Consider the following 12,447-nt stretch of genomic DNA (forward strand, 5'->3'; position numbering starts at 1 on the left):
TATTCCCCTTGTGCAGCAGGGAAGGGCCACCAAATCCAGGGACTGCCAGGGGTTGTCTCAAGGGACAGGGAAAGTCCAAATGATTTTGGTTGTCACTGGGTGATGGGCTCAGCTCAGCTGAGGGAAACTTCGGATCCAGCTGGAATTCAGCCTTCGTGGTTTTAGGAGGGCTTTTGGTTTGAGTTTGGCAAAAAAGGGAACACACAGGGCTGGTATCACTTGGGAGAAACTGGAATTTTCAGGGCTGGCAGTCATGGGGGAGCCTGAGCTTCCTCCAGAGGGCTAAACTCAAGGTCTGCTCGTTGCAAATGAGCTTTACAACAGCACTGCCATGTCCTGAGCATGACCATGCCCAGCCCTGGTGCTGCCAGGCCAGCAGCACCTGGCAAAGCACTGACTCTTTTAAGGGGAGTTCAAAAAACCCCAAATCAGCCCAAAAAGAGAGAAGAGCCCCAAGAACTTCCCAGCTACCTGGAATGTGTTGCCTGGAGGTCAGGTGGGCTTTGTTTTCCCCAGTCTTTGCTCTGCCAGGCTCTGGATTCAAATATTGATGTTGAAAGCCTTCAGCAGCGCAGGGAGGAGCTGCCACAGCAGCAAATCTGCTCGAGGGAGTGTTTTTGGTGTGCTTCAGCCAAAAGCTGCAGGCAGTGCTTTGAAAGGAAACAGCGCCCGCAGGGGAGGCGTCAGTGTCCCACTCCTGGGGGGTTCATGGCCAGGTCTCCCTGCCGGTGAGCTCTGGCTGCCTGCACCTTCTGTGCTGCCCACTTAACCCTTGGCTCTGCTGAAGAGAGGATAAAAAAGGATTTTTCACTGACTCACAGGCACTTGGGTGCCTGGGGAAGCGGGAGCTTTCCGGGGGCAGATTCTCCTGTAGGAAACCCTTTGTGCGTGTTTTGGTTTGTGGTGGAGGTTCCAGAGCAGAGACTTGCGGGGAGGAAAAAGAGCATTTAAACACATGGTAGATCTCCATATGGGTTTTACCTTTTTGCCATGAGCTTTGAAACACATCCTGCTTTGTTTCAGTGAAATGGCAGCAGCCTTGGCAAAGGGAAGGTGTGCTGGGAGGTCCTGGGAGCATGAGGAGGTGGTGATGTGTCACACCAGGCCCTGCCACCTCTCCTGTCCTCTCCTGCTGGCTCTGGGGCCGGAGGAGCTTTTTGCTGGTGTTGGAGGTGCAGGGTGGCCTCTCCCTGGCCAGGAGGCTTTTCCTCCTGAACTTGCACCTGGGCTCTCCCCTGCCCTTTGTGTGAATCCTAATCTTATCTGCAGCTCTGTAAAGGCCTGGCCTCTCCCGGCCTTCTGTGCACTGGGGGTGATCCATGTGGGAAGGTGAAATGTGGCACAAATTTCACTTCCAGCTTCCCATTGGAGCCCAGCCTGCAGAGGATGGCTTGTGCCGAGTGTACCTGCCCCGTGCTCAACGGGCTTTATCTCTTTTGTTTTATCTCTTTCTCCAGGACTTCTCAGCTCCTGAGGAGCTGGATTTGCTCTGGAGAGCTGTAAAAATGCCTGAATTGTGTGTGTGGTGGGACACGGGGCTGATAAGGAGTGATCTCTGAGAGCTTTAGGCAGCAGCAGAGTTTATCTTCTCCTCTCTGACACTCCAGATTGCAGAATCAAAGCATTCCTGAACCCTCTGATGATCATCTGTGCCATTAAGTGCAGTTTTAATTGCTGGGGAGAAGCAAGAAGAGCTGGGAAATTCCTTCTGGTTTGTCTTGGAGCAACCCCTGGTGAGACAAAGCCTCCCTTTCCTCAGGAGAAGCAGCGGTGAGGGGTTCTGCCTGTGAATGAATTGGGAGTTGCCTGTTTGGGAGTTGTTATTTCAGCTCTGCTGTGTCAGCTCTCAGCCATCCATGGGTCCAGGGCAAGCTTTGCTGTCCTGCTGCCGTTCCCAGGGCTGGAGGACACAGCAGCCCATGCCAGGGATGCTGCTGAGGGCCAGGGCCCCTTCCAGCAGATCCTGGCCTGGCAGCGACCCTGGCTCACTTTCATTAATCGGCTGTGCCTGAGGGAGGTGTCCTGCTGCCCTTGCCCTTCCCAGGGCAGGAGCTGCCAGACTCGGCCTCGCCCGTCTCCATCTCTGATTTTCTTGGAGAATGGAACTCGTCTGCAAGGACAGGAAAAGGCAGATTCTCTTCTCTTTGTTCCTGTGTGCTAGGGGAAAAAAACCTCATTGTTCTATGAAAGCAAAGAAAAAATGCCTGCAAAAACCCCAGCCCAGCGCTCCCAAGCCTTTAACCAGTACCTGTCTCCTCTGTGCCCCGAGCTGCTCTGTGAAAAGGGGAATTGCAGGTTATTTCCAGAGCAAGACAGTGAGTGTTCAAACCAGTCTTCTCCTTCAGTCTTCAAGTGAGAAATAATTAATGATGCTGCCTTAATATTTACTCTCATAAACAAATCTTAACTCTGATTTGCAGGCACTGCCTTCCACGCCATACTGATTTAATTCATGCTTCAAGGGATCCCAGTGCCCAAATTGTCTTTTTTATGTAACTTTTCAGGAGATACCTCCATTGCTTTGAAAGTTTTAATGTTTCTTTCACCTCAAGGAACCAGAATTTTCCAGCAAATGGGCAATTAACAGCTATTAAGAGGTTCTAAAATATTAGTATTCATGTATTAGTACAGTCCTGAATTGCCCTCAGCAGAAGAGTCTTTCTCAAGTTCAGTTATTATTGCAATTACAGTAGACAGGAGCTGCTGGCATTTCCTGAGCAGCATCTGGAAGGGAGACTTCAGGAAAAACCCAAGTTCTGCTGCTTTTTTTCCAATCCAAACCTGTATTTGAATGTCCCTGAGCTGCCTTTCTACCTTGGGGTTCAGCTGAACCCACCATTAACTTGCTTTTGAAGTAACACCAGAGTGAGTGGGTTCTGCTGCTTGGATGGATGCAGAAAATTCCACTTTTTGTGGCTTTCAAGAGGCCATTTTTGCAGGTTCTGTCCTGTACTTTCACCTGTACCTGACCTGGTTTCACCTGCAGGTGTTGGCAGCTGCATTCTCTGTTTAAAGCTCAGTAACCACAGGCTGCAAAACTTGGATTTTCTGTGTGTCCTTCATAAGTTTGGGTGTTATTGTATAATTGGGTAAAAAAGTCCACATTGCAGGCTTCAAGTGATCAGTTATTGGGTTAAAAGTAAAAGTAATTTAAGTGTCATTTCTTAATTGAATAGAAAGATAGTTCACCACTTTGTGGCTTGTTAGTAGAATGCTGTAGAACTCAGGACTTGCAATACAGATAAGAAATAATAAATATCTAATTCTGAATGGGAACTGTCATCTCAAGTGCCTTTAATCCCAACCTCAACAGAAGTAAAGAGGCCAAGAACCAAAATATAGTGAGGAACAAACTCAGGACCCTCAGATCATGAGCCTGACTGATTTCCCTCCTAAAATATCCAATTTCTCCCTTCCTGCCAGGAGCCATTGATGGGAAGGACACACTGATGTCCCAGCTGGATTACTGAGCTCCTCAGTGACTCCTGGAGCTGCTGCTGCTGCTGCTGCTGCTGCTGGAATAAGGAGCTGTCCTTTGCTCTTGGCCTGTCCCAGAGGCACCTCCTGGGTGCTGCATGCAGGTCCTGGACGTGCTGGACACCATGGGCATTGGCAAGAACACCACGGCCAAGTCGGTGGAGGCAGGAGGGGGCTCCACGGAGGGCAAATACGAGGAGGAGTCCAAGCACCCCAACTTCTTCACCCTGCCTGTGAGTGAGCCCAGCCCTGCAGGGAGTGATGCTCCACTTGAGGTGTATTTCAGAAATACAAACCCTTCATTTCCGTGAGCAGTCAGTGGCAAAACTCTGAATATTTGTACATAAACACAGCCAGCCCTGCTGTGTGTGCTCATGCCCTGTTCCCAGGACATGGAGCTCCCCACGGACAGAGCACCAGGGAGGGCCAGTATGAGATGAGTCCAAATAATGCTCCAGTAATGCTCCAGGTGTACAAGCCCTTCATTTCCATGAGCAGTCACTGACAGAACTCTGAATGTTGGTGTGTAACACAGGCAGCTCTGTGTGCTCTCTGTCCCTGCTGTTACAGAAGTGATGCCTTGCCATCCTCCCCGTGGTTCCTGACCAAAGGTCAGAGCCAGATGAAGTACCCACAGAGAAAACTGACATCTGAGGTGTGATGGCAGAGGAAATGTTGATTAGAAAAACTTCACCTCCTTCTGTTTTTGTTGTTTTTTAAGGTTGTGATAAACGGTGGCGCCACGTCCAGCGGTGACCAGGACACGGAGGACACGGAGCTGATGGCCATCTACACCACAGAGAATGGCATAGCAGAGAAGGTACTGGGGCTCCCCTGCTGCCTGGGAGCTCAGCTCTGGTGCTCTGCCCCCAGCTGCCTCCCCTGGCTGGGAGGGTTCCTGTCCCAGAGCTGCTGACTTGCACATTCACATCTCCCCAGGCACTCCTGCCCTCGTGACTCCTGGTCACACACTGTGGGTGCAGCACTTGGGCCATGACTCAGGAAATGGTGGGAGCAGTTCATGCCCTTGGTTGGGATTTCTCCAGCTCTTTTCCCCATTCTTTCATTCCCTAGGTCTGTTCAGTGATGATCCTGCAAGCTGAGATGGTGTGAATCTGAGCTTTGGTTTAAAATAAGGATGAGGATTATGGTAAATCTGAGCTTCTGAAATGTTCAGTCAGACTGGCTTTTTTGTCTCTGAAAAGCCTCAGCCTGACCCAAGTTTTTAAAAGATCCTGATTGAACCTGGAACAGAACTCCTGGTTCCAAGCAGGGGCACCATGATGCTCCTTCCTTCAAGGCTGTGGTTTCTGCTGGGACAAGGATGACACCAGGGGATGCAGTTCAAGTTTGCACTCCTGAATTTCAGATTTAAACCTTCCCCTGTCCGGGCTGGGTTCCAGGGGAGCCTGGGCCTGGAGCCCTCCCAGCTCAGCCTGCCCAGGTGTCTCCCTCCCATCCCCACACTCACATTTCATGGGCAGCTTTTTGTTACCTCTCAGAGTCTTTGATGGCTGATTTCTGGAGCGTGCTGGGGCTGGAGTGGAGAGGCACAATCTGATAAAATCCTTCAGCCAGAGGTGTTGGGGTGAATTGTGCAATGAGATAAGCCATCTCCAGACACCACAGTGTTCCTGCTTTTCCCAAGCTGTGCTTCCCTCCTTCCCAGCTGACCCATGGCATCAGAATGGGGCTGATGGAGAATAACTCACCTAAAAGAGACCTTGAGCTGCAGAGGAAGCATTTCTCCTTGAGTTCAAGCTTTGCTGTGGCTCCCAGTGCAGGAACAGGGTGGGCAGCCCTGGCACAGGTGCCCAGAGCAGCTCTGGCTGCCCCTGGAGGTGCCCAAGCCCAGCCTGGATGGGGCTTGGAGCACCCTGGGACAGTGGAATTGTTGTTTTCTCCAGAAATCTCAAAAAAAGCCCTCAACCCACAACCTAATCCAAAATAAACCCCTCAGTCAGCTAAACCATCACCCTGCTCCTTCCCTCATGGCAACAATACAGTTCTGGCTTCCTTTTCTATTTTAAATTTGTAGGATATTGTTTAATAATAAATCCCAAATGATCCCATAGGACAGAAGGTGAAAGGTACAGTTCCTAAATGTGTGGGAATTGTTCAGCCCATGAAAGGAATGTGTCCCAAGGCAGGGGTGGCACTGGGCCTTCAGGTCCTTGCAGCCCAGCCAGGGGAGGGCCAGGCTGGACACCAGGAGGAATTTTCCTGTGGGAAGGGTGGGCAGGGCTTGGAAGGGGCGGTGATGGAGTCCCCATCCCGGAGGTGTTAACAAATGTGTGGGTGTGGCAGTGGGAGATGAGGTTTGGGGATGCCCATGGTGGTGCTGCTGGTCAGAGCTGAGGGTCTGAGAGGGCTTTTCCACCCTCAGCCATCCCATGGCTCAAATTCCTATTTTTATTTTTCACGTGTTTTTTTTGGAGAATTGGGTCAGGAGAGAGTTTGTTCCTTTTTCAGTCCGTGCAAAGCTGTCCCTGGTGCTGCAGGAGGGGAGAGCAGTGCTCCAAGTGCTCTCAGGAGTTCTCTCAAATGAGAGTTTCTGTCTTTTGCATTTCTGCTGCAGCACCCTCAGCACGGTGCCCACTTTCTTTCACCCCCTAACTGTGAATTCTCCCAGCAGGGAGGGGGCTGAGGTGGGAGGGCAGTGCCAGGCTCAGTTTGGTGCTGGCCTTGCAGGTGGCACCGAGTGCAGATGGGCTCAGCCCTGTGGCCGGGGTGGGGATTTTTGGAGAAGTGGAGACCATTTGGGGCAGTCACGAGTCTGGCAGAGCTCCCAGGCTCCGTGTGAGGCAGCTCCACGTGGGCTCAGAGCGTCCTGGGCTGGATTAGGCCACAGCAGCTGTTGTGTAAGGTAATTTTTTAGCTGCTTGGTCTGAAATTACAACATCTGATACTTCCTCCTGCTTCTCTTGTTGTGCTGGGGCTTTGTGGGTTTGTTCTCAGGAGTTTCCAAACCAGATTCCACTCATTTGTGACAAAGAAATGGCAGAGCTGGCCCTCGTCTTACTGGGGTGTTGATGTGTGAATGTCTGTGCTCACTTCTCCATTGGCACTGGCAGTGAATTCCTGGGGGAATTGAAATTCCTGGAGGAATTCTGCTTGGCTGATGGAAATTGCTTGGGGATTAATTTGGGTGTAATAAATAATCAGCATTTTTCCTGACTGCATAAATGAAGGGGAAGAAGGGAAATTATAAATTCTTTGGCTAAAAGTGGTTAACCCAGATGGAATTGGGTAAGAGCAAAGCAGGGAAGCAATTATCATAATGAGGATTTATTTTTGCCAGCGATTTTGGTCTCTGGTGCAAGGACAGAGCTCTTCTTCTTAGTTCCAATTCTTCCCTATTTTCTTTTTCTGTTTGTTTTTGTGATTTTGGGGTTTGGTGGGGTTTTTTAACAGCCTTGTCATGATGAATCCATTTTTGGGCACCTTTTGGCTGCCAGATCAGTTCTGTCAGAAATCAGCAATTATAAATAAATAAGCAGGGAGTGTTCAGAAGAGAACATGTTGGCTACAAATTCAGGAGCTGGATGGGAAAGGCTTTGAAATTGTCACAGATCAGAGTTGCTGAAGCAGCCTGGGAGCTGAAATTCCCTTTATTCCGTGCAGCACTAACCTGCAGGTGCCCTTGTTCCTGCAGAGCTCCCTGGCAGAGACCCTGGACAGCAGTGGCAGTTTGGATGCCCAGAGGACTGACATGATTTACACCATTGAAGATGTTCCTCCCTGGTACCTCTGCATCTTCCTGGGCTTGCAGGTACATCCCCACACAGAGACAGCTTTTCCTTCTGTGCCTTTCAAAGTTCACTGAAGATTTGCTGTGCAGTTCATTGTGTTTGTGGGTTTTATCCTTCCCCACTCTCACCTCTTTGAGGAAAGAGTGAGTTGGGAGGTTTCTTCTGAAGCTGATCACACTCAGATCACTGCTCTGGGAATGATTTTGAGGAAGGTGTTGGGAGGTTTTTTCTGAGGCTGATCACACTCAGATCACTGCTCTGAGAATTCCAGTTTTCAGCTCATGCATTTGTGAGAGTCACTCAGATATTTATTGAGTTAAAAGCTGCTGTTGGTAAATGAGTGAGCAGAGGCTCAGTGGAGGCCCTCACAAGGGACATTGGGCACCTCTGGAGTTAGAGATGGAGAGAGAGAAGGGTTTAGACATGAAATATTGAATATTAAAGCTGCTGCTGCAGTTATTTCAGTTCTGAGAGCATCACCCTGCACCCGGCTTGCCCTTGGAGCACGAGCAGGTGCTTCCTCCCGCTCAGCCACTGCTCCAGTCCCATCTCCTTCCCTCTGCAGTGGTAGTAACATCTGGCCCACAGGAATGCTGAGAATCTGGTAATCTCTGTGAGGGACCTTGAGATCTCCAAACAAACACATTCCAAAGCATCCTTTTTATTGCTGCCCTTTCCTCAAGGACAGGCAGTTCTGTAGGGATTCTATTTTTACTTGTGTGTGGCGTTTGGTGAAAAAACTTGGGTCCAACCAAAACCTCATCTCCTCCAAAATGCCTAAATTGCTTGGAGTGTGTGTGTGTCCCGCTGAGGGTGGTCTGGACGGATGGTTTGCAGCACTAACCCTGTGCCCCCAGCACTACCTGACGTGTTTCAGCGGCACCATCGCCGTGCCCTTCCTGCTGGCCGATGCCATGTGCGTGGGCTTCGACCAGTGGGCCACCAGCCAGCTCATCGGGACCATCTTCTTCTGCGTGGGCATCACCACCCTGCTGCAGACCACCTTCGGCTGCAGGTGAGCCTGGGAACGGAAACCTGGGGCACAGGGGGCACAGGGGGCAGGAGGGCAAACACTCAGTCACACACCTTGGGAAAAAAGAGGGGCTGCCTTGGGAAAGAGGGGCTGACTGATTGGGGTGGTTTGATTAATTCCTGCTGCAGAACACCTTCGGCTGCAGGTGAGCCTGGGAACGGAAATTTGGGGTTTCCCAGAACAGAGAAGGCAGGAGAGCAAACATTCATTCACACACCTTGGGAAAAAGGGGCTGACTGTGGTGGTTTGATTAATTCCTGCTGCAGACCACCTCGGGCTGCAGGTGAGCCTGCGTGGGCAGCTGGGGCTGCCTGGGGCACAGGAGGCAGGAGAGCAAACATTCAGTCACACACCTTGGGAAAAAGGGGCTGACTGGGGTGGTTTTATTCAGTTCTGCACCTTGGGCTGCAGGTGGGATCTGGGCATGGAAGGTTGGGGGTTCCCAGGATCCAGGAGTGTGTGGGATTTGCACAGGGGAGACACAAAACTAAGGGCAGCAGTTAGGGTGAGCTTTTAGAAAGCTGTTCCCAAATAAAAAGGTGGATTTGAAGTAACACAAGGCATCCCAGGGGTGAGAAAATCCAGCAGGGAGAGGAAACGCAGCAGAAGAGAGAAGGCAGAAGTGTTTCTGGGAGAGGAGCAATTCACACACCTTGGTAAAGAGGGGCTAACTGTGCTAGTTTTATTCATTTCTTGAATGAAATATTTCATGGTTTTTAGGTAGCTGTGATCAGTCCTGCAGCAAATGCTGTGAAAGGCTTGGCAAGTGAAAAAGGCAGGGGAAATGGTGAGGGAAACGTGTCCCTCTCTGTCAGCTCCCTGTCCCATGAAATAATTTGGGTTTATTTGTTTGCTGCTCTGAGTTATGGGCAGTGATCATTCCTGGAGTTGGGAACACACAGAGGTGTGCAGGGATGCTCTCACCTCTCCTTAGGAGGGCGGAAGAGCCCAGGAGGCAAATCCTTGTATAAATCTGCTGTTGGCAAGGATAAATATAAATATACCTACAAATATAAATACCAATATACATTATAAATATAAATATACCTATAAATATAAATACTAATATACATTATAAATATAAATACCAATATACATTATAAATATAAATATACCTATAAATATAAATACCAATATACATTATAAATATAAATACTAATATACATTATAAATATAAATACTAATATACATTATAAATATAAATATACCTGTAAATATAAATACTAATATACATTATAAATATACCTGTAAATATAACTACTAATATACATTATAAATATAAATATAAATATTTTCAAACCTGTGTTCCACTGCACAGCTGCTTAACCTGCTGAGCTAAACTTGGGGAATAACTAAAGCCTGCAGAGTTATTTCTGCATCTTGAATAAAGCCAAAGCAGAAGCAAAGTGCCCATTTAACCCTCAGGTGGTCTCTGAGGTGATTCTGGAGTCACTCAGTTCACTCTCAGAACGATGAAATCCTTCCTGCCACCAGAAAATTCCCAACGCCCCCCACATTTTGAGGGATTTAGTTAAGAGCCAGAATCTTCAGGTGAGAAAGGTGTCTCAGGAAGGCAAACCTGTGGTGGATCAGCTTTTCATCTAAAGCATTTCCAGCTGCTCCAGGTTTTCCAGTGCACCCTTCTGGTTGAGTTACCCTTGCTGCACTTTTTCCTTTGGGGAAAAAACCTTCCCTGTATTTTTGTTTGTCTTACTGGACTTGGGCTCACTCCTCTGTCCTGAAAAGTTCACTCTGATGGCAAAACAACGGAGTGGGAGTTGTTGGAAAAGCAAACTTTCTCTCCCCACTGTATTTTCTTTAAGTAAAGACTCCCCAAGTCAATGATCTTATTTCCAGCCTGGCTGGCTCTTTGTGCTGTAACCATAAATCCTCAGGTACCTTGTCTGGAAGTTTGTCATATTTGGGGGTTTTTTTCCCCCCCTTAATAATCTCGGCTTTTTATCACTTACTAGAGAGGGATTTGGGGCTCATTCAGAGAGAAGGGGCCCAAAATTGCAGAATTTTGAAATTCTCTGTTCTTTCTGTGTAATCCCAGCCCTGCCCTCCACCCTGCTGGGATTTTTCCCTTTTCAGTGGCTCCCAACTTGCACTGTACTTACATTTTCATATCCCTGAAGGCCAAATTGTGTTTGGGTCTTAAAATAACTTGTGTTTAGGGAGGAAATTTCCACGCTGGGATGTTTTATAACTATGGCACATGTGATGGGGGGTTTATGTAAGGCTGGGAATGGGATACAGCAGCTCAGGCCTCTCAATGAGATTTGCAAGTATTCATTGGCAAGTCTGTCAACTGCAAAATATTTCAGCAAATAAAGGTTTCAAAAGGTCAAATTCCATGGTTTAAGGGTTCTTAAAGATGGATTTGGCTCGATTACGAGGCGGAGTTGGGGTAGGTTGGGTACCCAGACCAGTTCTAGGAATTCCAGCTATTCCCTGGGTTGTGCAGTGAGCCCCAGAGCTGGCAGGGGCTCATTAGTGGGTAATTAGTGGCACTGAGACCATCAAGCACAGCTTTAATCCACGCCAGGGTGGCAGCTCTGCCGCTGTGCCCTGCCCTGGCTCAACTTTCTCACATCTGTGGGACATGGGAACGTAATGAGACATTTCCAGATGCCTTTGCCTGCAGAAAAACTCCTGTTTTCACTTCCATCCGTGCCAGAATGGAGCAGCTGGATGGTTTAGACATGGAATTGAAACGAAACCCCACTCAGGAGCTTTGGTGCTTCAGCTGGCTGGCAGTGAGTGGCTGCCTTAAAATCTGTCAGTCAGCCCCAGCCTGCAGCTGTCACCTGAGAAGGAGACAGATCTTGGTTGACTGATTTTCAACAATTCCTTTAAAAATGTAAAAAAATGAAAATCCCCAGTATTGTGAGCCTTTTGGGAGCTACCTGTGTCACGTGAAAGTGGAGCAGGACCAGGTGCTGAGATGAGATTTTCCATCCCTGTGCTGGCGTTTCATGGGATGCACAACAGCCCGAGCTGGCAGCAGTGAGCTCAGCACTGGAGAATGTGTTTGCAGTGTGTGTTTACCAAGCCTCTGAGGGGGCTGTGTAGGTGGCATGGAGCAGTAGCAGCTTGTTCCAGGTATTGCAGCCCTGCATGGGCACCAGCTCTGCTTACTGAGCCTGGCAGGATGGGCTGAATCATCCTGAGCCACCAGCCCTGACTCCTGGAGCTGGGATTCCTGCATGGGGCAGCTCCCAGGCTGAGTTCTGGCCAGCCAGCCGTGCTTGGGTGCCTCATGGAGTGCATGAACTTGGAGTTTCTAATGTAGTTTTCAGCATTTGGTGGCTTTGGAGTTGCCCATGGCCCAAACTGCTCCTGTGAACTTCCCAACTCCCATTAATAACGAGTTTGATCTTTCCTGTGCTCACTGTTCACCATTTCCCCCCACATTTCTCCTCCTGTGAGCACTTTCTGATCTTCACCTGAGCCTGAGCAGTTCTTTTTCCTGCCCTCATTCCCCGTGTCACACCTTGGGATTTCCTGTTCAAGGGCTTTCCTGGCAATGCATTAATGTCAGCATTTGTAAATAGTTCCCAGTGCATCTGCAGTTTAGGAATGCTGGGATATTTGTTACACAAGGTACAGTGAGGTCAGTAAATTCATACTTGGTGCAGGTAGATCCTCTTCAGATCTCCCAAATCTTTTGGGAAGTATAAACATCAATGCTAAGAATGTCATCTTGAAATTCTTGTGGTGTTTGTATTTATTGGTGGCAAGCACTGGGAACATCTAATCTGCTCCCATCAGCCCAGCAGTTATTGACACATGCACTCCAAAATGAGTGTGCTCAGAGTCATGCAGAGGGGAGGGATGGAGCCTGCAGAGAGCTGGGAGGGTAAAAACTGCACCTCCTGAGAGATGGGATGGTGAAAACTGCACCTCCAGAGAGATGGGATGGTGAAAACTGCACCTCCTGAGAGATGGGAGGGTAAAAACTGCACCTCCAGAGAGCTGGGAGGGTAAAAACTGCACCTGCAGAGAGCTGGGAGGGTAAAAACTGCACCTCCAGAGAGATGGGATGGTGAAAACTGCACCTTCAGAGAGATGGGAGGGTGAAAACTGCACCTCCTGAGAGATGGGATGGTGAAAACTGCACCTGCAGAGAGCTGGGAGGGTAAAAACTGCACCTCCAGAGAGATGGGAGGGTAAAAACTGCAC

General features: G+C 49.0%; 1 protein-coding gene across 1 annotated transcript in view; it reads left to right on the top strand.

Annotated features, from left to right (window-relative positions):
* SLC23A2 (solute carrier family 23 member 2) overlaps nucleotides 1–12,447 on the top strand; it is a 57,577-nt gene that overhangs the window by 18,449 nt on the left and 26,681 nt on the right. The window contains exons 2-5 of the mRNA XM_066567368.1: nucleotides 3,424–3,710; nucleotides 4,199–4,297; nucleotides 7,133–7,249; nucleotides 8,087–8,244. Of these exons, the coding sequence (XP_066423465.1) occupies nucleotides 3,576–3,710; nucleotides 4,199–4,297; nucleotides 7,133–7,249; nucleotides 8,087–8,244 (509 nt within the window). The 5' untranslated portion in view covers nucleotides 3,424–3,575. The remainder of the gene's footprint in view (nucleotides 1–3,423; nucleotides 3,711–4,198; nucleotides 4,298–7,132; nucleotides 7,250–8,086; nucleotides 8,245–12,447) is intronic.

Source organism: Molothrus aeneus, chromosome 29 (assembly GCF_037042795.1).
Source record: "Molothrus aeneus isolate 106 chromosome 29, BPBGC_Maene_1.0, whole genome shotgun sequence".
Lineage (NCBI taxonomy): Eukaryota > Metazoa > Chordata > Aves > Passeriformes > Icteridae > Molothrus > Molothrus aeneus.